The 19194-nt window shown below is 45.0% G+C and overlaps 2 protein-coding genes across 11 annotated transcripts in view; one reads left to right on the forward strand and one right to left on the reverse strand.

The window, feature by feature from the left end:
• lnx1 (ligand of numb-protein X 1) overlaps positions 1 to 7792 on the forward strand; it is a 72486-nt gene extending 64694 nt beyond the window's left edge. For all 4 annotated transcript variants that reach the window (XM_041848793.1, XM_041848794.1, XM_041848795.1 and 1 more), the window contains 3 exons: positions 1688 to 1946; positions 6372 to 6530; positions 6773 to 7792. In XM_041848793.1, the coding sequence (XP_041704727.1) occupies positions 1688 to 1946; positions 6372 to 6530; positions 6773 to 6908 (554 nt within the window). In that variant the 3' untranslated portion in view covers positions 6909 to 7792. The remainder of the gene's footprint in view (positions 1 to 1687; positions 1947 to 6371; positions 6531 to 6772) is intronic.
• Positions 7793 to 7965: 173 nt separating this feature from the next.
• The window catches only part of LOC121540160 (pre-mRNA 3'-end-processing factor FIP1), a 53955-nt gene continuing 42726 nt past the window's right edge, over positions 7966 to 19194 (reverse strand). For all 7 annotated transcript variants that reach the window (XM_041848798.2, XM_041848800.2, XM_041848799.2 and 4 more), the window contains 2 exons: positions 8395 to 8541; positions 7966 to 8288 (listed from right to left, as the gene is read on the reverse strand). In XM_041848798.2, coding sequence (XP_041704732.2) covers positions 8144 to 8288; positions 8395 to 8541 — 292 coding nt within the window. In that variant the 3' untranslated portion in view covers positions 7966 to 8143. The remainder of the gene's footprint in view (positions 8289 to 8394; positions 8542 to 19194) is intronic.

The following is a 19194-nucleotide window of genomic DNA, read 5'->3' on the forward strand; positions in this document are numbered from 1 at the left end:
AAAATGTACATCAGCTGTCTCAATATATCTCCCAATGTTGGTGATATCATTAACAGGGACCTAAAATGTATCCTTGCGGCACACCCGAGCACAACTCTACTGTGTCTGACTTAACACACTGGGTTCACTCCAGAGCATAACCAGTAATCCCAACACACTTCTATCTTTGCACAAAGACAGTATGGTTCACAGTGTAAAACGCCTTTGACAAGTCTATGAATACATCCAGGGCACATTGAACATCATTCAAAACCTTCAAAGTTGGGGTGTCCTGACATGGCCATACTCGTATTTGTAATCGTATCCGTAAATTGACAGTTGATAGTCGGATCGGATGATACTCATGATCGGAAAAAACTTAAACATTTTAATATGCCTAAGTAGATGTTGGCAAAATACCTCCCTGCGCGATTATAGACCAAACAAGCTGCAGATTAGGAGCCGCAGAGGTGTGTGTGTGTGTCCGACCTGTTTCTGTGTGTCCTCAACTTGCAGCGGGCAGACAAGTTTGCTATCAGTCAGAATGCACGTCGGCATTTCATCTTTTTTCCCTACCCTTGCCCTGATTGTTAGATATTATGAACATTGATAGCTTGATAGCAAACTTCTTCCTTGCCATTTGATTTACTATAGTTGCAGGCTAGCAGGAGGCAGCAGCAGTCTGAATGATCAGACCGAAACAGAGAAGTGAAAGTGATCGGGTGAAATTATGACGCGAGTGGACAGATAAATACAGCTTCACTCTATCCAATCAGAGCAGCAGGATCAACGTACAGTCCGCCCTTCTCTTTACAGGCAGGCAAACTAACCACTAGAGTTATTTAGACCACGTAGCACCTCACTTGACTGACATGAGAAAGACGCTTGCGTGCTGGCACCAGAAAATCAGTGTTTCTCAGATCACGGATAATTACAAAAAATACTCTGATCATAATCATATCCTGAAAATTGCCCATATCCGTTACCATACCCGTTTTGTCCGACTACTCGGCACACCTCTACCACACACCATATCATCGTGTAACTCCAAGCTTACTTCGATACGATGGTTATTATATAATTATTTGAGCTTCCACTGCCATTCACACATTATTAATTTTACGGACACCAAAAGATGCCACCATGTCGAACAAACAAATTATCTGTCAGCATTTATCAAATTGTACTGAAACAAACCACATTTTCATCCAGTTTTGGGATGGAAACAGGTTATGTGTGAGGAGAGTGATGATGTCAGTCTGATATTCAGTGTGGTTATCCCATGACCTTCATCAAAGGCATGATTCTGAGTGTATTCCCATGCATATCAGTTCTGTGAATATGTTTGTGTATACAGCTGTCTACATAAGAATTATTCCGATTTTAACTGAGTATCTGCATAGTGCATCCTAATCAAAGGGGTGGATGTCGTCCTTTGAGTAAGCCTCCTCTCCAGATGGCAGCTGGCTGTGCAGTGCTGTACTGTCCAAGCCCACCTTGATTATCTGGGAGGTATTTCATGTGCAGGTGGCTCTTTGTTCCCACTGCTTTGTGTTCCTGCGGGAGGTGATTGAATATTCAATAGGCAGACGGGATGAGTCCTTGTCCCTGGGAAGTTTAGCTTTTGAAAGGTGTCAGAATGGACATTAGTCAGGGTAACAACACTGTGCTGAGTGGTGCTGTCTTCTGTCCTTCCATCTCCCTGCAGGTGACATCCTGCTGAACGTGAACGGGCTGGATCTGACAGGGGTGACGCGGGGCGAGGCTGTGGCCAACCTGAAGAACACCACCTCCCCTGTGGTGCTCAAGGTCCTGGAGATAAGGCCTCCAGATGAAATCCAGCAAGAGTGCCCCTCGCCCCCCTGCCTCTCGCCCTCGCCCACCAACAGCACCAAGCAGAGCCTCGCCACGCTGACACACACCGATGACTACTCCCCATTGTGGGTGTCATGGCTGCAGTTGCCCAGGTAAGTGGCAGGACCCCTCCAGCTAGCCTTCTCTTATCTCAGTCTCTCTCTCTCTCCTCCCCTCTCTGCCCTGACCAGCTGAGGCGTTGACAAGGGCCAACTGTGAGAGGAGGAGAGGAAGAATGCTAATTATATACACTACATGCCAAGGTTTAGAACTCAGTCTGAACACGGTGGTACTGTTGCCCAGACACCAATACTTGTTTGGCATATTCTTAAGCCCTGTTTGACAGACAAACATACAGTGCCTTCAGAAAGTATTCATACCCCTTGACTTAATCCACATTTTGTTGTGTTACAGCCTGAATTTTTTTTTAAATGTCACCCATCTACACACAATAGCCCATAAAGACAAAATGAAAATATGTTTTTAGAAATGTTAGCAAATTTATTGAAAAAGAAATACAGAAATGTTTTCACACCCCTTTGCTATGACACTCTAAATTGAGCTCAGGTGCATCCAATTACAACTTCATTGGAGTCCACCTGTGGCCAATTCAATAGTTTGGACATGATTTAGAAATAAACACACCGGTCTTTATAAGGTCCCACAGTTGACAGTGCATGTCAGGATGCCCTGGTGACAGTTAGTACAGAGATAGCCAAGGCCCTGACAATAAAAGCGGTGATGAGTGTTTTGTTTATTTTGACATTGAGAAAGCGGTTAACTGATTATGTGTCAGTGTATGCGGCCGAGTTGATGGCCATGATTATAGGTTTGAGATGGCTGGAGGAGGTGAAACCACTCAGAGTATTGATCTGCTCTGATTCGGAAAGATTTCTGGCTCCCAGGTGTCTTTTATACAGGTAATGAGCTGAGATTAGGAGCACACTCTTAAAGGGAGTGCTCCTAATCTCAGTTTGTTACCTGTATAAAAGACACCTGTCCACAGAAGCAATCAATCAATCAGATTCCAAACTCTCCACCATGGCCAAGACCAAAGAGCTCTCCAAGGATGTCAGGGACAAGATTGTAGACCTACACAAAGCTGGAATGGGCTACAAGACCATCGCCAAGCAGCTTGGTGAGAAGGTGACAACAGTTGGTGCGATTATTCGCAAATGGAAGAAACACAAAAGAACTGTCAATCTCCCTCGGCCTGGGGCTCCATGCATTCACCTCGTGGAATTGCAATGATCATGAGAATGGTGAGGAATCAGCCCAGAACTACACGGGAGGATCTTGTCAATGATCTCAAGGCAGCTGGGACCATAGTCACCAAGAAAACAATTGGTAACATACTACGCCGTGAAGGACTGAAATCCTGCAGCGCCCGCAAGGTCCCCCTGCTCAAGAAAGCACATATACATGCCCGTCTGAAGTTTGCCAATGAACAATTGAATGAATCAGAGGAGAACTGGGTGAAAGTGTTGTGGTCAGATGAGACCAAAATGGAGCTCTTTGGCATCAACTTAACTCACCGTGTTTGGAGGAGGAGGAATGCTGCCTATGACCCCAAGAACACCATCCCCACCGTCAAACATGAAGGTGTTTTTCTGCTAAGGGGACAGGACAACTTCACCGCATCAAAGGGATGATGGACGGGGCCATGTACCGTCAAATCTTGGGTGAGAACCTCCTTCCCTCAGCCAGGGCATTGAAAATGGGTCGTGGATGGGTATTCCAGCATGACAATGACCCAAAACACACGGCCAAGGCAACAAAGGAGTGGCTCAAGAATAAGCACATTAAGGTCCTGGAGTGGCCTAGCCAGTCTCCAGACTTTAATCCCATAGAAAATCTGTGGAGGGAGCTGAAGGTTCGAGTTGCCAAACGTCAGGCTCGAAACCTTAATGACTTGGAGAAGATCTGCAAAGAGGAGTGGGACAAAATCCCTCCTGAGATGTGTGCAAACCTGGTGGCCAACTACAAGAAACGTCTGACCTCTGATTGCCCACAAGGGTTTTGCCACCAAGTACTAAGTCATGTTTTGCAGAGGGGTCAAATACTTATTTCCCTCATTAAAATGCAAATCAATTCATAACATTTTTGACATGCGTTTTTTTATTTTTTATTCTGTCTCTCACTGTTCAAATAAACCTACCATTAAAATTATAGACTGATAATTTCGTTGTCAGTGGGCAAACGTACAAAATCAGCAGGGGATCAAACACCCTTTTCCCTCACTATAGGTAGGTCGTGACTGGCCTCACACTCCAGTACAGTAGGTGTCGGTGTATGTACCTTAAAAGTTGGATGTGATCCACCGACCAAATTCCAAAGAAGAAGTGCACGTCAGAGCAGAAACTATACTATGAAGTCCAAGGAACTCTCAGTAAATCTCCGAGATAGAATTGTGATGAGGCATAGATCTGGGGAAGGGTATAAAACAATTTATATAGTGTTGAAAGTTACCAAGAGCACAGTGGTCTCCGTCATTGGGAAATTGAAAAAATATGGAACTACACACTGCCTAGAGCTGGTCGTCCGACCAAACTGAGCAACCGGGCAAGAAGGACCTTGGTCAGGGAGGTGACCAAGAACCCAATGACCACTCTGACAGAACTACAGAGTTCCTTGGCCGAGATGGGAGAACCTGCCAGAAGGACAACCGTCTCTACAGCACTTCACCAATCTGGGCTTTATGGGAGAGTGGCCAGACGGAAGCCACTCCTGAGAAAAAGGCATGACTGCACGCCTGTTGTTTGCAAAAAGGCACGTGAAAGACTCAGCGCACAAGGCAAACGATTCTGTGGTCTGATGAGACAAAACTCTTTGGCCTGAATGCAAAGCGCTATGTCTGGAGAAAACCAGGCTAACACCATCCCTACTGTGAAGTATTGTGGTGGCAGCATCATGCTATGGGGATGCTTTTCAGCGGCAGGGACTGGGAGACTGGTAAGGGAACAATAAATGGAGCCAAATACAGGAAAATCCTAGATGAGAACCTGCTTCAGAGTGCAAACGAACTTAGACTGGGGTGAAGTTTTACGTTCCAACAGGACAATGACCCCAAGCATACAGCCGAAACAACACTGGAATGGCTTCAGAACAAGAATGTGAAAGTCCTCGAGTGGCCTAGCCAAAGGCCAGACTTGAATCCCATTGAAAATCTGTAGAAAGGCTTGTAGATTGCTGTTCACTGCCGCTCCCCATCGAATTTAAGAGCTTGAGAAAATCTGCAAGGAAGAATTTGAGAAAATCCCCAAATCCAGATGTGCGAAGTTGATACAGACATACCCAAGATGACTCCAAGCTGTAGTCGCCGCCAAAGGTGCTTCTACAAAGTATTGACCCAGGGGTGTGAATACTTATGTAAATGAGATATTTATGTATAACATTTTCAATAACTGTTCACAAAAAATATCTAAATACATGTTTTCTCTTTCATTATGGGGTATTATGTTTAGATCGGTGTGAGAAAAAAAATCAATTGAATCCATTTTTAATTCAGGTTGTAACAAAATGTGGAATAAGTCAAGGGGTATGAATACTTTCTGAAGGCACTGTACTTAATGAGCTGATGAACATGTCTTGTTATTTGAGTGAGGGCCTCAATGAAAAGCACAGGCCAACAACTAAGGGAGGGTACAAAGACATCTCAGGATGTACAGGCCACATTACAAGGCCAATATCGGAGAGAAGGGGAGATGGAGGTTGATGACATAATGATGAATAGACACTACTGTATACAGCGTCAGGCCTTCTCTCCATGGCCTTCATTGTCTCTTGCTCATCCTCATCATCACATTCCAGTCTCAGACATTGGTCACTCTGACACATTCTCCACCACGTCCCCCTGTCATCCCTCCCTCCCTCCTTTCTTTCTCCTCCTCATGCTCATTTAAGCAGCTTAGGATATGAGTATGACAGTCACCGTTCCAACTTTAAAGGGATTTGCTCATGAGACAAGCCTTCCCATCTCTCGCTCTCCTTCTCCTGGGGTGCGATGTGTGGCAGAGGTGTTGGATTGAGGTATTAATAAACCCCTCCAGAGGTCAGACTGGCAGAGTGAGGGGTATTCCCGTTTCTCATCAGATCTGCCACTGCTGGTATAAAACTGCTCTTACTGTAAAAAAAAGTAATAATTCTGGAGTAGCTAAAACTCAATTTCTCCCCAACCAGCAAAATGTATAAGAAAAGTGAAAACCAACTAGTGAATCACCATGGGAATTCAGTCCAGACGGGTGACGGTTCTAACAGGATTTGAATGCAATTTTCACTCACCTCTGGGCAGTGTGAGAGACTAATACTAAAATCGCTCCCTTCTCAGTACTGTATTTTCACAGCTCTGCCTTACCTGTGGGGAAAAATCATTTCCCCATTCTCATTGGACAATGGCCAAGCAGTTGTATTTTCTGACAGACTTCCATTGGACTCTGCAATCTCACTGCTGCATATGTGCACACAGCACAGGCTGGGCACACATTTGGATGCTGGCAGCAGTCTAGAGATTTCCTCATCTCCCTTTTTGTCCTTTGCAGGCACCTGTACTGCTGCAAAGACATTGTGCTGCGCCGGAGTGCCTCTGGCAGCCTAGGCTTCAGCATCGTGGGGGGGCAGGAGGAGGTCAACTGCAATCAGTCCTTCTTCATCCGCTCCATCTTGGAGGGCATGCCAGCCTACAACGATGGCAGGATACGGTACGGACTACAAAACCTAGGACACACACTGGCCAAAGAACCTATAGAACTGGCTAACGCATGTCTGCTGAATCTTCTATTTTTCTGTGACAGATTATATCCAGTATTGACCTAATCATTACAGTATTCTTGTATTTACACATTGCAAGCGTTGCTCTATGGGCCTCCTGTACTTGACTGAGTCCATCTCTATGGTTGTTAAACTCTGCATTAACCCCCCCTCTCTCACTCTCTGTGTGTAGGTGTGGGGACATTCTGCTGGAGGTGAATGGAAAGAGTACGTGGGGGATGACACACACAGCCCTGGTGCGTCTGCTGAAGGAGCTGCGGGGCAGAATAACCCTGACCATTGTGTCCTGGCCAGGCAGCCTGTTGTAGCCCCGCTGCAGTCACGCATCCATGGGGAGGGGCCAACACTGACCAAGGAATGTGGGCGGAGCTTTAGACTGGCTTACAACGCTGAGCCCTACCTTATGGGAGGGGCTTACACTAGTGATGTAGCTATGGAAGGCAGACCTTAGAACCCTGACTCCCGATGGACAGCTGAGATTTTGCCAGGAGTTCAGAGGGAGCCAACCAACCATGTGACAGGAGTTTGACCAAACCCCCCCAAAGACACTGAGCTGTGAGGATGTGGATCTGTGGCCCTACCCCTGGGATATATGGAGCAATCTGATTGGAGGAGAGTCTTGTTCTCTGACACAGCATCCAATAAGGGGGGTGGGTGGTTGGGAGGGGAAACAAGTTGCCAATTAGTTCTATGTTAGAGTATGCATTTAATTGGACTCGCATTTCTATACTGTAACTGTTGGATGTCAAAAAAAAAATACTGATTCAAGTACTATGTTTCTCTTTTCACGTTTGTTTGATGGCCTTTGAATATAGGCTTCGTTACGTTTGTACTGACAGTGGCTTTAATCTTCATCTGTTGAGACTGAGGACACATTGCCAAGTAGTTGTCTGTGTTGAGATGTTTTCAGAAGCTGTTGCTAAATTATCAAACCACTGGCAAAAGTATAGTAAAAAATAAAGTAAAAATGTGTTCATAATCTGTTAAAAGTAATATTAAGGTGAAATCGTGGAGCCTTACAGATTTTCCTACTTTTGAGAAGAAAAAAACTAACTGACTTGGTTTCTGTGTGTGTTTCCGTGGATGAGTCTGGTCAAGGGCCATCTAACGCAGTTCTCTCTCACGCTTCGGCCTGTGTAGTATATCTGATGGTACCTTTGGTAAAATAATCAATAAAGTCATTTGAAAAGGACACTTGTCAGAGCTTTGGCAAGGGTTGGGGGTTTGGGTTCACGTTAAATTACCTGGGATAAGATATATATTTAACACAGCTCACTCAAATTTGAACCATTCAACTGAGGTCCAGTCAGCTCCTTTATCCAAACATATCTCTTAAATTATAAATAAATGAAACAAACACGTCTCTCAGGTGAGTCAAAATATACAAGTTGTATACAACGTATACATAAAACAATGCTTTGGGTTTTTCACCTTCAAAGTGAACTGAAATATATTAATAGAGCAGTCCAGTCTCTGATATGTTAAACAAAATGCCTGAGGGTCACACCGGGTCCTCCTATTGGCTGGTGAGAGGGACAGAGAGTTACTCTGTGGGCTCTGATTGGTTCTCCTGGTCAGCAGAGAGTTCCTGGCTGGGCTCCTTGTCCTCTCTGCTCCTCTTGACCTTCTTGTGTTTGTGTCTCCGATGACTGTCCCCCTCCTCACTCTCATGTCTCCTCCTGCTGCTACTGTTAACACAGACAGACAATCACTGGTTACTTACACTGTCTACCTGAACATGTCTCTGTCTACTGTGTGTCTACTAGAGTGTGTCTGTGTGGGTGTGTGTTGTACCTGCTTGAGGACTTGTGTCTCCCCTCCTCTTTGTCTCGGTGTCTCTTCTCTCGGTGTCTCTCTTCTTTCTCTCTGCTGGATCTCTCGTGGTGGTGTCGCTCGTATCCTCTCTCCCCATAGTCCCTGTGCCGGTGCCGCTCCTCCTCACTGCAACAACTCACTGGTCAATAACCACAAACACTGCTTCCTCACTGGACGTCGCTGAAACATTGAGCCTTCTTATTGGACAATGGATACTACAGTGGCAAAAATGGTGATAAGCTAAGTAACATGATTCTATTGGCCCATTTTCTCTGCTCTCTCCTCGTGTTTTGCAGGGTCGTTTCAGTAGAAAGGCTGGACCCAGACGATAGCAGCACCTTTACCCAAAGCTCTGTTTGGCTTTAGTTTAATAGCATGGTGTGGTGCAGCCTTTGAGGAACACAAAGCCCACCCCTGTCCTCCTGTGACCTTTAGATGAAAGCATCCCCCCTCTCCTCTGGACTCAACAAACAGCTCCATTATTTACTGGAGGACTTCTGGTTCCACAGGGCCATGCTCTTTCACACCATCATTCATTAACTCACACCTTCCCTGCCCTCTCACGACCTTAGCGGTCTCTTTGTCACAAAGCACACACGCATCCAAACACACGGTGGAGGGGTATTTGTTATGCTGCAGAGCTGCAGGTAGGACACAGTGACAGCAGCTGAAACAGACATGCACCTCCAGTCTTCTAAAGCAGGGGTAAAAAAATATTTATATGTCAAGGGCTGGGCGGTATACCGTATTTTACTATATATCAGTATTGATGCATGGACGGGTTTGAGTTTTTACTTTAATTTCTATAACAGTATTTCAATGTTGGGTTTGTTAGATGTGATATCCAACTCCGGCGCGTATAATGTCTGTATATTCTACTTTGTCTTTTCTTAGAAAGGTGTTGCTACAATAATTTGTGTTAGCCGCTAATGCTAATTGCTAGTTGTCTGGCTAGGAGAGTTGGGCCAGTAACCGAAAGGTTGCTGGATCGAATCCCCGAGCTGACAAGGTAAAAATCTGTAATTTTGCCCCTGAGCAAGGCAGTTAACCCACTGTTCCCCTGGTGCCGATGACGTGGATGTCGATTAAGGCAGCCCCCCGCACCTCTCTGATTCAGAGGGGTTGGGTTAAATGCGGAAGACACATTTCAGTTGAATGCATTCAGTTGTACAACTGACTAGGTATCCCCCTTTCCCTTAGCTAGCTTGGTAAATGTATGACGAGTCAGAGCAAACGTAGCTAGCTAGCTAATACTGCCTGCTACCAGTGCTGGTGTAGGCCTAGATAAGCATGTTTGTGCAATGGTATCTTATCAGAGGAATAAGCGAAGGATGAATATGTTAGCTAGCTACATGTAGTAAGAAAACATGTAAGGTAACATCTAATTAAGGTCACCTGGAAACACTGACCAACACTTTGATTCCTACCCTGTCAATAATGCCATTGTCATGTCAAACAACAATTTATTTAAGGTGCTGCCCACTATATTCCAACTATAGAATTAGAATAATCATTATATTTCCATGATTCCAACAGTTCACCAATTAACTAGGCCTATATTTTTTGTCCATATCATGCTGCGTGGCACAGTCTGGAAATTATAATAAAAGTGCAGGAAATGCATAAATTGATAAATGCTGAAAATGTGTTTTGTTTGGAGTTGGATTGAACAGTATAAATGGAGAAAGCCCCATTGAAATCACTTATAATTTGTGTTGCCACCCTAGGGTCATGAACTACACAAAGCATATTTAGAACGTATATTATTCAAAAACATAAAATACGGTCAAAAATATCGTGATATGATATTTTGTCCATATCGCCCAGCACTATCAAAGACCCCAAAATATGATGTTACCCTGGAAGAGGACCCCTTTAAAAAAAAAATAATCACAAGACAGCAATTAAGTTCCTGAAAGCTACATGCGGCTCGTGAGCCGCGCAATGACTACCACTCGTTTACAGTGGGAGAGGTGCAATGGCTATTTGCATATTGGTGAAAAGTAGGGGTGGATAGAAAATACAGGAAGACTGATCATAATTTTACCCAACACATGTTCTGTAGGTATAATAAAACCAGTATTTAAATTAGTGGAGAAAAAAATTTGGTAAAACAAAAAAAAGACATCATCTCACATTTTCTGCTGATCCCCTTATGCCCCCTTCAGACCCGTTTGAAAATCCCTGTCCTAAAGGGCTGAAATCTCACAGAGCACAAGTGGTTGTTTCTATAATAATGACTACAGAGAAGAGAATACGCATGTGTATTGGATTTCAAAATAGATGAGAGCAAGGATCTTTCAGTCCATAGGACTACGTAGTAGTAACGTGTGAAGACGGGGTTGCAGTGTATAGCTGCCGTTTTACAGGCTCCTGACAAATTCTACTATTTTGTGTGTTTTTTTCCCGCTGGTCTTTAGTACATAATATTCCCGCCATCATTTCCTATGACCGAAAACAGCTTCTGGACATCAGAACATATATCTACTTCAACGAGTCGGCAGCTGTGGATGTACTGCTCACTCCGGCCCTAATCCCCGGGACCCGAAAGAGGACGAGTATAAACCCCCTCTACCCTCCGTTCAACTGGCGTACGTACAATCACTAGATAACAAAATGGACAAGATCCATTCGAGATGATCCTATCAACGGGACCTGAAGAACTGTAATATCCTATGTTTCTCGGAGTTGTGGCTGAACAAGGACATGGATAATGTACATCTAGCTGGTTTTTCTATGCACTCAGACCGCACTAAACGAGCTGTATAGGGCCATAAGCAAACAAGAAAATGCACATCCAGAGGCAGCGCTCCTAGAGGCCGGTGATTTTAATGCAGGGACTCCGAAATCCGTCTTACCAGCATGTCACCTGTGCAATTAGAGGCGATAAAGACTCTAGATAACCTTTACTCCACACAAAGAAACGCATACAAAGTTTTGGCAAATCAGACCATAACTCTATCTTCAGAATTCCTGCTTACAAACAAAAATTCAAACAGGAAGTACCAGTGAAGCGCTCAATACAGAAGTGGTCCGATGAAACGGATGTATATATGTGGACACCTGCTCGTCGAACATCTCATTCCAAAATCATGGGCATTCATATGGAGTTGGTCCCCCCTTTGCTGCTATAACAGCCTCCACTTCTAGGAAGGCTTTCCACAAGATGTTGGAAAATTGCTGCGGGGACTTCCATTCAGCCACAAGAGCATTAGTGAGGTTGGGCACTGATGTTGGGCGATTAGGCCTGGCTCGCAGTCGGCGTTCCAATTCATCCCAAAGGTGTTTGATGGGGTTGAGGTCAGGGCTCTGTACAGGCCAGTCAAGTTCTTCCACACCAATCTCAACAAACCATTTCTGTATGGACCTCGCTTAAGATATCCCTTCACTGGAACTAAGGGGCCTAGCCCGAACCATGAAAAACAGTGCCAGACAATTATTACTCCTCTACCAAACTTTACAGTTGGCACTATGCATTGGGGCAGGTAGCGTTCTCCTGGCATCTGCTAAACCCAGATTTGTCCGCCAGACTGCCAGATGATGAAGCGTGATTCATCACTCCAGAGAATGAGTTGTCACTGCTCCAGAGTCCAATGGCAGCAAGCTTTACACCACTCCAGCCTACGCTTAGCATTACGCACAGTGATCTTAGGCTTGTATGGGGCTGCTTGGCCATGGACACCCATTTCATGAAGCCCCTGACCAACTGTTATTGTGCTGAAGTTGCTTCCAGAGGCAGTTTGGAACTCTGTAGTGAATGTTGCAACCGAGGACAGATTATTTTTTATATGTTACGCGCTTCAGCACTCGGTGGTCCCGTTCTGTGAGCTTGTATGGCCTACCACTTCGCGGCTGAGCCGTTGTTGCTGCTAGACGTTTCCACTTCACAATAACAGCACTTACAGTTGACCGGGGAAGCTCTAGCAGGGCAGAAATTTGACGAACTGACTTGTTGGAAAGGTGGCATCCTATGACAGTGCCACGTTGAAAGTCACTGAGCTCTTCAGTAAGACCATTCTACTGCCAATGTTTCTCTATGGAGATTGAATGGCTGTGTGCTCGATTTTTTACACCTGTCAGCAACAGATGTGGCTGAAATAGCCAAATCCAGTAATTTGAAGGGGTGTCCACAACTTGGTATATATAGGTTATTCTTGTCTGTGCTAGCGAAACAATCCTGTAGCTTAGCATCCGCTTCATCGGACCACCTCCGTATTGAGCGTGTCACTGGTACTTCCTGTTTGAGTTTTTGCTTGTAAGCAGGAATTAGGAGGATAGAGTAATGGTCTGATTTGCCAATGAGAGGGCAACGGGGGGCCTTGTATGCGTTTCTGTGTGTGGCGTAAACGTGATCAAGAGTTTTGTGGCCTCTACTTGCACAGGTGACATGCTGGTAAAACATTTGTAAAACGGATTTCAGTTTCCCTGCATTAAAATCACCGGCCACAAGAAATGCTGCCTCTGGATGTGCATTTTCTTGTTTGCTTATGGCCCTATACAGCTCGTTGAGTGCGGTCTTAGTGCCAGCATCGGTTTGTTGTGGTAAATAGACTGCTATGAAAAATATAGATGAAAACTCTTGATAAATACACTGAACAAAAATATAAAACGCAACATGCAACAATTTCAAAGACTTGACTGAGTTACAGTTCATAGAAGGAAATCAGTCAATTTAAATAAATAAATTAGGCCCTAATCTATGGATTGCACATGACTGGGAATACAGATATGCATCTGTTGGTCACAGATACCTTTTTTTTTTTTTAAAGGTAGGGGTGTGGATCAGAAAACGAGTCAGTATCTGGTGAGACCACCATTTGCTCATGCAGTGCAACATCTCCTTCGCATAGAGTTGATCAGGCTGTTGATTGTGGCCTGTGGAATGTTGTCCCACTCCTCTTCAATGGCTGTGTGAAGTTCCGGGATATTGGCGGGAACTGGAACATGCTGTCGTACACATCGATCCAGAGCATCCCAAACAAGTAACATGTATTTTGTTTAAAAGCTCTGACGAAGGCAAAGAGAACAAGAAACACTTTTCAATGAGAAAGCAGAAATCCACGTAACTTATTTTTTACATACATTGGTTTTCTGACACGGCCAGTAAGACGGCTACTATCCACTGCAGTGCTATCTTACTAAAGTATTAGCGATACTATCTTAGTCCTCGATGCTCCGTTATTAAAATATATGTTTTGTTCCATGAAGTAATCCAACAATATGTACGCCGCCATCTTGTTTATTTCAAGCCTTAATAATAATAACATAATATGCCATTTAGCAGACACTTTTATCCAAAGTGACTTACAGTCATGTGTGCATACATTTTAACGTATGGTTGGTCCCGGGGATCGAACCCACTACCCTGGCGTTACAAGCGCCATGCTCTACCAAATGAGCTACAGAGGACCAAGTCTTCTCTCATTGATCGAGACAGGCGTCTGTCATTATGACATGTGGCACTTTCGGGTGGACCCACCTGTCTCAATCAATTTGAAAAAGATGGCAGTGTACCCAGTTGGATTACTTCATGTATCAAAATAGGGATTTATTTTAATAATGGAGCATTTTCTAAATTAAAACGGACCCCTTGCAACTGAACACAGATATTTTATGAGACTCCTGTTTCCATGAATCGAGGACGAAGATAGTATCACCAATACCAGGTTAGTTGAAACATTTCTGCCAACGTTTTGTATAGCCACACCTGTAACTACCAGTATAATGGTCCAACATTTTTGGGTTAAATCACATCATCTGGTGTTACAATCTGTAGCTAGTATTAAGAGTGATTAAAGCCAAACCAGAGGTGCGTTGAACAAGGGAAAACGTTCGCTAACGCTAGCTAACATATTAAAAAACAACTTGACAGAGATAGAGAGAGAGCGAGAGAGAATTGGAAAGGGCACTAGAACAGTCTGCAGCACCCGGCCTCACCCTACTTGAATCTGAAGTTAGATGTCTGCTGATGAGCTGGTGCTTCTGTCCCCAACCAAGGAGGGCTGTGAACGATCTGAGATACAAGGCAAGAAGGGCCTTCTACCAGAGAGAGAGCGAGCTACGGTTAAAGGACTCATTCAATATTTGGGCACTGGCAGTTATTCTATTACCAGTGGGAGTGCAGACCTGAGGGCCCATTTACAGTCTTCCACAGTTGTTAGCACTAACACACTTATACCCACTTCACACAGAGTCACTGTAACTGTGAATGAATAAGTGTGTGCTTCCTAGTGCAGGTTTAATACAGGAACAAATCTATGCGTGAGAATGAGCTATGTATCCCTGTAAGCCTGGGGAACAAGAATGTGTTTCCAAATTCGGTCTCCATTAACACTGAACAGATACAAACCACCTGTGTAGATGTGTCAGAAAGAGAAAGTGTGTGTAATTTTTACATATTGATTACTATTATAACACTCAGAACACTAATACAATCCCTGTGTGTGTGTGTGTGTGTGTGTGTGTGTGTGTGTGTGTGTGTGTGTGTGTGTGTGTGTGTGTGTGTGTGTGTGTGTTGCCCTGCCAGCTGGAGAGAGGACAATCCCAGCCCCTCCATACTAGGCTACAGGGATGAGATGAGATCACATTCAGAGGACAAGTGTTCACCAAATGGCCAACCAGCTACCCAGGGCTGTCTGCATCAGGCAGAAGAGAGAGAGAGAAAATGTGCTAGTGAGTGTAAATGTGTAAGTGGTTGGTGTCTTTAGGAGGAGGTGAGTCTGACTGTTCTGTGTTGCATTAGCTAGTGTTAGCCTAGGTGCTAACTCCCAAACATGCCTGGCTGGTGGTCGTGCCAGAAGCTGGTGCCCAGAGAGGGCTGTCCCAGTCAGGCTGTGACTCAGAGTGTATCAGTTGTGCTAAGCAGAGCCCTTAGAGCAGACTGCAGCCAGAACACAGACCACTGACACCACTATGCAACCAGGGTGGCTATAGGCCAGAAGGGATGAGACTCTGCTGCCAACACACACACAGAAAATACATCACTCACTACTCAAAATAAATACCATTGGCACACCTCCATGTACCCAACATACATCATACCATGTGATCAGAATGCAGCGCGGGTGCACACACACACACCGGAGGTGTGAACACCCAGGGAGGGAGACAGGGAAACAGGAGCTCTCCATTGGGACCAGAACAGGACCACAGTGGCTTTAAGAGCAGTTCTGTCTGTCTGTTCCAGTGGGCCTGTCACACAAATGGCTGTCCCTCCCCGACTTCCTCCTCTCCTCTTGCGGTTACGTTACAGCCTCACAGCCCCTCTTCCCTCATATGACATGAAACACAGCTCTCCCCCATATGATCCATCGCATGACCCACTGCAGCAAAGAGTTGCGAACAGAAAGACACTAGATTAAGAAGAACATAACTAGTCATAGTGTTTTTAGGAGGGAGAATGACTGTGTGAATGTGTAGGGATTCTGTAAAGTAGGCACATTGAGATGGAGGGTTGGTAATTTGTCTGAGTTTATATAAATGAATGAGACATCTGGCTACTGGTCAACCTTAGTGTGCTGTGGAAATGTAGGGCAGGTGAGTGTGTGTGTAGATGGTCGACTCAGACTGTAGGGCAGTAGAGTAGAGCACTGAAAATAGGAACTAGGATCACATGGGAGCTTGTCATCAGCTGGCCATCAGCAGAGAGCTACAGTACTGAGGGGACAGACAGGGCTCATCTAGGAGATAACAGCAGAGACCCTGCGTAGATCTACCAGACTGGAAAACACTGGGACATTTGGTTGAAAGAATATAACTTTCTCTATGCCCTAGTTCAAATAGCGTTCTATCGCCGCACCGAACTAAAAAAATATGTAACTTTCTCTTTTGAAGAATGTCTTTGGAAGAACGGCGATAGAGTGCCATCTGAAACAAGAGTGCGCCTCGTCTGACTATGTCGATAGTTCGGCAGCCTCTGCCACTCTTTCGGCGCGGTGCGGGTGAAGCACGTCTTTGTTTCATGCAGTGTGCCAGAGCAGTTCTTCCACTGTCGGGAGAAATGGTAATGCTTGTTAATATACACTGAGTACACAAAAAATTAGGACCACCTTCCTAATATTGAGTTGCACCCCCTTCTGTCCTCAGAACAGCCTCAATTTGTCAAGGCATGGACTCTACAAGGTGTCGAAAGCGTTCCACAAGGATGCTGGCCCTTGTTGATTCCAATGCTTCCCACAGTCTTGTCAAGTTGGCTGGATGTCCTTTGGGTGGTGGACCATTCTTGATACACACGGGAAAGTGTTGAGCGTGTAAAACCCAGCAGCGTTGCAGTTCTTGACACTACCATACCCTGTTCAAAGGCACTTAAATCTTTTGTCTTGCCCATTCACCCTCTGAATGGCACACATACACAATCCATGCCTCAATTGTCTCAAGGCTTAAAAATCCTTCTTTAACCCGTCTCCCCTTCATCTACAATTATTTAACAAGTGACATCAATAAGGAATCATAGCTTTCACCTGGATTCACCTGGTCAGTCTATGTCATGGAAAGAGCAGGTGTTCCTAATGATTTGTACACTCAGTGTATGTTAATTGCATGCAAATAAAGGTTGCTTCTCTACCACACCCACAATGGAAGCACAATCATGGCCTCTGATTCTCAGGTGGAGGACTTCTGTGACAGGTCGCTGTTATGCCTGAAGTCGACCCAAAACCAACAAGTATGTCTGCTGCAGTGTTGAGAGCAATTGTATGAAACCAATCGGTACGTCAAGCAAAGCTCTCAACCGTGCCAGACATAAATTTGGCGTCTGAACTGTGCGTATCTTGGCAGCTCCTTTACTGACTGAGTGTGTTGTGATCTCTCCCCATTCCTCTTGTTGGCCCCTCTGCACCAGACAGCCTGTGTGTCTTGTAATATTTATTTCTCAGCTCTATTCTGCCCCCTGTTGCAACAGCTGTAGAGCAGACAACCAGGGGTTCCACCCACTACCCAACTCCAACCCGAGTGCCAGAGCCAGTACACGTCCCTATGCCCTGCCTCCACTTTCCTAACACTAGCACCTTGCAACCATTAAACCCCTCTAGTCTGAAGGACTGCAGTGTTGCTCTGCTGTCTATTCTGTCCTTCACTCTGATTTTCCTTCCTTCTCTACTCTGATTTTCCTTCCTTCTCTCTCTCCCCCTTTCTCTCTGCCTGCTATACATGTGTGTGAGGGGAGGCCAGGCTGGGCTGGGCTGGCACCTACAGTACATCTGCACCCAGCAGCAAACGTACAGTTCCACAGATGGCAGCACTGGATCAGCGCAGTCCTGTCTGCACTGCCCAACAGTGGAGTCAATGGAGTGTGTGGTGGGAGGATGAGAGAGAGAGGGGCCCACAGGGAGGACAGATGGAGAGAGAATGAAGCATGGAGAGAGAGTGAAGACTTCCAGTCATTGCGCTAATGCTAGTTAGCAATTGCGCTAGTGCTAGTTCATACTTCCTTCAAACCACACGCAGAGACATAAAAATGGTATCCACGAGTTCATCTGACACTATGGAAGTAGATAAAGGGCCTCATTTTTTTTCTTTTTTTCTTTAGGAGGTAGATCAGCTTTAATATTTCAGATAGATTGTAACTTCCATCAATGTAATTGTCTGCATTACTTCCAATCCCCCATACGTTTTTTTTCTCGCATATATATATATATATATATATATACACATACATACACACACACAGTGGGGAGAACAAGTATTTGATACACTGCCGATTTTGCAGGTTTTCCTACTTACAAAGCATGTAGAGGTCTGTAATTTTTATCATAGGTACACTTCAACTGTGAGAGACGGAATCTAAAACAAAAATCCAGAAAATCACATTGTATGATTTTTAAGTAATTAATTTGCATTTTATTGCATGACATAAGTATTTGATACATCAGAAAAGCAGAACTTAATATTTGGTACAGAAACCTTTGATTGCAATTACAGAGATCATACGTTTCCTGTAGGTCTTGACCAGGTTTGCACACACTGCAGCAGGGATTTTGGCCCACTCCTCCATACAGACCTTCTCCAGATCCTTTAGGTTTCGGGGCTGTCGCTGGGCAATACAGACTTTCAGCTCCCTCCAAATATTTTCTATTGGGTTCAGGTCTGGAGACTGGCTAGGCCACTCCAGGACCTTGAGATGCTTCTTACGGAGCCACTCCTCAGTTGCCCTGGCCGTGTGTTTCGGGTCGTTGTCATGCTGGAAGACCCAGCCACGACCCATCTTCAATGCTCTTACTGAGGGAAGGAGGTTGTTGGCCAAGATCTCACGATACATGGCCCAATCCATCCTCCCCTCAATACGGTGCAGTCGTCCTGTCCCCTTTACAGAAAAGCATCCCCAAAGAATGATGTTTCCACAACCATGCTTCACGGTTGGGATGGTGTTCTTGGGGTTGTACTCATCCTTCTTCTTCCTCCAAACACGGCGAGTGGAGTTTAGACCAAAAACCTGTATTTTTGTCTCATCGGACCACATTACCTTCTCCCATTCCTCCTCTGGATCATCCAGATGGTCATTGGTAAACTTCAGACAGGCCTGGACATGCGCTGGCTTGAGCAGGGGGACCTTGCATGCGCTGCAGGATTTTAATCCATGACGGCGTAGTGTTTTACTAATGGTTTTCTTTGAGACTGTGGTCCCAGCTCTCTTCAGGTCATTGACCAGGTCCTGCCGTGTAGTTCTGGGCTGATTCCTCACCTTCCTCATGATCATTGATGCCCCACGAGGTGAGATCTTGCATGGAGCCCCAGACCGAGGGTGATTGACCGTCATCTTGAACTTCTTCCATTTTCTAATAA

Source organism: Coregonus clupeaformis, chromosome 26 (genome assembly GCF_020615455.1).
Source record: "Coregonus clupeaformis isolate EN_2021a chromosome 26, ASM2061545v1, whole genome shotgun sequence".
Classification (NCBI taxonomy): domain Eukaryota; kingdom Metazoa; phylum Chordata; class Actinopteri; order Salmoniformes; family Salmonidae; genus Coregonus; species Coregonus clupeaformis.